The sequence below is a fragment of the Penaeus monodon genome, chromosome 30 (assembly GCF_015228065.2).
Source record: "Penaeus monodon isolate SGIC_2016 chromosome 30, NSTDA_Pmon_1, whole genome shotgun sequence".
In the NCBI taxonomy this organism is placed as follows: Eukaryota; Metazoa; Arthropoda; class Malacostraca; order Decapoda; family Penaeidae; genus Penaeus; species Penaeus monodon.
Genome location: NC_051415.1, coordinates 23360308 through 23363536, shown reverse-complemented (window position 1 = coordinate 23363536; position 3229 = coordinate 23360308). Strand labels below are relative to the sequence as shown.

At 56.4% G+C, this 3229-nt stretch overlaps 1 protein-coding gene across 1 annotated transcript in view; it reads left to right on the top strand.

Moving 5' to 3' along the window:
• The window catches only part of LOC119592647 (serine/arginine repetitive matrix protein 2-like), a gene marked incomplete in the record, with an annotated part of 68424 nt that overhangs the window by 41524 nt on the left and 23671 nt on the right, over nt 1-3229 (top strand). The window contains 1 exon segment of the mRNA XM_037941561.1: nt 295-2883. Within this exon segment, the coding sequence (XP_037797489.1) occupies nt 295-2883 (2589 nt within the window).

Here is a 3229-nt window from a genome sequence, read left to right as displayed (position 1 = left end):
CTCCTAGCTTCCTAATCTTGCCCTGATCCTAATGATGCTCGGAGCCCAATCCGCGGGGCTCAGACGCCCAGATCAAAGGTCCATCAGGTGGCCAAATGGCACACGAGGTACTTTTGGAGTGTCAGGATTGCGCGCTACATTCCAGCTGTTTCTGTTGTTGCCGTTTGATCCAGCAGATGCCGGACCCACCCGGCTACAGGCGATGGTAACTGACGCCGTGCCATCTTGGCCGTTGGTGTACAGCGCGTTATCGCATTGCTAGAATAAAAATTGCTATTTTTCTATCTTCATCAGGTGCCCAGTAAGGACTCTTCCCCCGGAGATACCGAGTCGCGTGTCCCCTTATCCGTAGACGGCAGAGGACGGGTTGCGGGAGAGGCAGCGGCGGCGTCGGGCGTGGGCGTGGGGTCAACCACTACGCCACCCACCGTATATGCAAGCGAGGGGTCGCCTCCGCGGGCAGGTTTCATCGGCGCTGGTGCCAAGTGTCACAGAGATTATCAGACTCCTGTCAGCCAGGCCGATAAGCGAGCAAATCATGCCTACGAGAGAGGTCGGGAAGACACGCTGCAAATGCAACAGGTGAGCAGCTCTCGCGTGGCAGAGAACGTGGCCGCGGTGCCATGTCAGAGCGGCGGTGATGGCGTGTGCGGAGTCGGCGGGGCGCGGGCCAGGGACAACATCAGGCCCGCCAGTTTTGTCCTCGGAGATTCGGCGCAGAACGACGCTGTTCACGTACCCATGAATTTCGTCCAGGATGGCTACTCTGACGACCGACGAAATCAAAGGAACGGGACAGCAGCCGGATCTCGTCCTCGTCCCACGAGCCTCGACATTAACCACGAGAGTACTCTTTTGCGGGACCTGAGGAAGGTGTCCCCCGTTGACGCACTCAAGGACCAGTTCCTCAAACGCATGACGCCGACCAGCGAGTATTCATCAGTTGACACGGATGTCCACTACATTCCGGTCGAGCTCGAGGCAAGCAAGACTGTGGAGACAAGCGGTAGTGCACGTGGAGCCACAGCATCGCAAGGTACTCCCGCTCCCGGGATACCGCTTTGTGAGCGTCGAGGAAAAGGTATTGAAAATCTTGTGATCAAGGATGATACCTGTTCTAGTGATGGTTCTAGTCGCGTAAGTTCGGAAATATCAGATGATAAAAGTTCATCCGTATCTGCCGGCAGTAGCCAAGACCGTGATGAGCAGGCGGGGTCCTGGGCAACGCCAGGGCACGCGGCAACACACAAGACTGCCACTGGCAACTCGAGTGTGCTGAATATCGGCCCTGACCCGTTCCAGCAACACTCTTCCAGTGTGTGTGGTGGGGCTGACTCACGCGCTCAGCCTGATGGTATCGGCAGTGGCAGTGCTACGGGCGGGTCTCGGACAAAATCATGCCCACGCCTACCCTCAGAGTCCGACCCAGACGTCGATGAGATCATCAGTAAGGCAGAACGTGTTATTGAAGAGACGAGAAGACTCTCTGCTGATATCGCAAACAGCCACCCCCCTGAGAATGATTTAGGACGAGAGGAAAACAGCAGATTCAAGAGAGAGGCGACGAAGGGCACCTCGAAGCCGCGAGGATTTAACTTGGCGCCGAACATAGACACCCGGTGCTCGCCCGACTCGAACTTTATCGAAGTAGACGAAGAAAATGAGGATTCCAAGAGTAAAAGTGAGGATTCAGAGGCGATAGTAGAAGGCTGCCTCTCTATACCGCTGCCCAGGGCCACCGCTCGCCCACGCCAGCCCCGCATCACGCCCCCTCCGGAGGACAACGTAACTTTACCAGACTTGAATGCAGCTCCTAAGCCCGCTCGTAGGGACTCTCTGGTCATTGAAGCTGTGGACGACGTTGATGACGTAACAGTGTGTGAGGAGGTGCAGCCCACAATAGTAACGAGTCCAGAAATACAGAGTAGTGACGTCATGGTTTGCGCACGAGAGAGCGGCCGAGGTGGCCGCACTGAAGCCCCCCCTTCCCCGAGGGAGGCGCGACCACGCACCCTCGCACACGAGACCCAGCCCACCCGAGCACCGCGCCGCCCCTCCAGCCGCGAGAGGATGGGCGGTGTCTTCTCACGGGGACGCACCGACGATGCCGCGCGCCAACATCCTCCTCCTGCCGCGTCAGGAGCAGCGAGGAGCAAAACCGTTTCACCTCCTCCACAGACACCTCCGACGCCCACACGTCGGACAAGAGAACGTTCGTTCACGCCTCAAGAGGAACAGCCGCCTCCACCATATGTCAGACAAAAGGCTGAACCAACTCGTAGGTATAGTGGTTTCGGACATGTGCAAAGTGATAATGTGCGTAAGATGCGGGATATATGGGGATCGAAGCAGGAGAAGCGTGAGCCGTCGCCGCAGCCGCCGCAGCGAGGAATACGGGTACCTGCCAGCCCTCCTCCCTCAGGTAGACGGGCCCCAGATTCTCCGAGGAGATCGTCTTGTTCGAGGTCGACACCGGTACGGGACGCTCCTCTGAAATCTCCCACTAGAACGAACAACTTCTACAGTTCTACCATCAGCAGCAGAAACAGAAGCAGCTCGTCGCCTAGACGAGGCAGTGCCTCTTCTACAGACGGCGGCGCGCCTCTCACGCGTGACGCCTCGCGCAACACTTCTGCAGCTGCCAATTCTAGTCGGGCGCCGCAAGACAAGTATAACCTGGGCGGAACGCCAGGAGGGAGAGCCTCCCCGGTCCGCACCCCTCGGACGCCCCGCCGTACCGCGACGCCCCCGCCTCCTCCGCCACCTTCGGAGCCTCCGCCAGCGTCGCCTTTCCACCACAAAGTGTTCCGGCGGTTGCGGGATGCAAGCCTTCAGCCCGACAGCGAGACCATCTGCTTCACCGAGGAGGAGGACAGATATAAGGTAAGATTACTCATGTGATAATGGATTCGTATTTATGGGCGAACAGTGCTTTAAACTTTCGCTTTGCATACACATCGAGAAAAAAAACATCGTTGATACATGCTCACAATATAATGGATACGAACGAAAATCAGAGGCCTGCTCTGTGAATATCATTATCTCAGGCAACAGAAGCAAACTAGTAGACAGTGATTCAGGAGAAATGTTTAAAATTTTGGAAAATAAACAAAATATGTTAATCCTGTGTGTAGTTGGTTCTGTATGTATGCAGTCAGTGTTGCGTGACGGCCAAGGTCTCCCATACTGTTTAGTGTTGGAATAATGACATTGACATTGATTGGCTGGC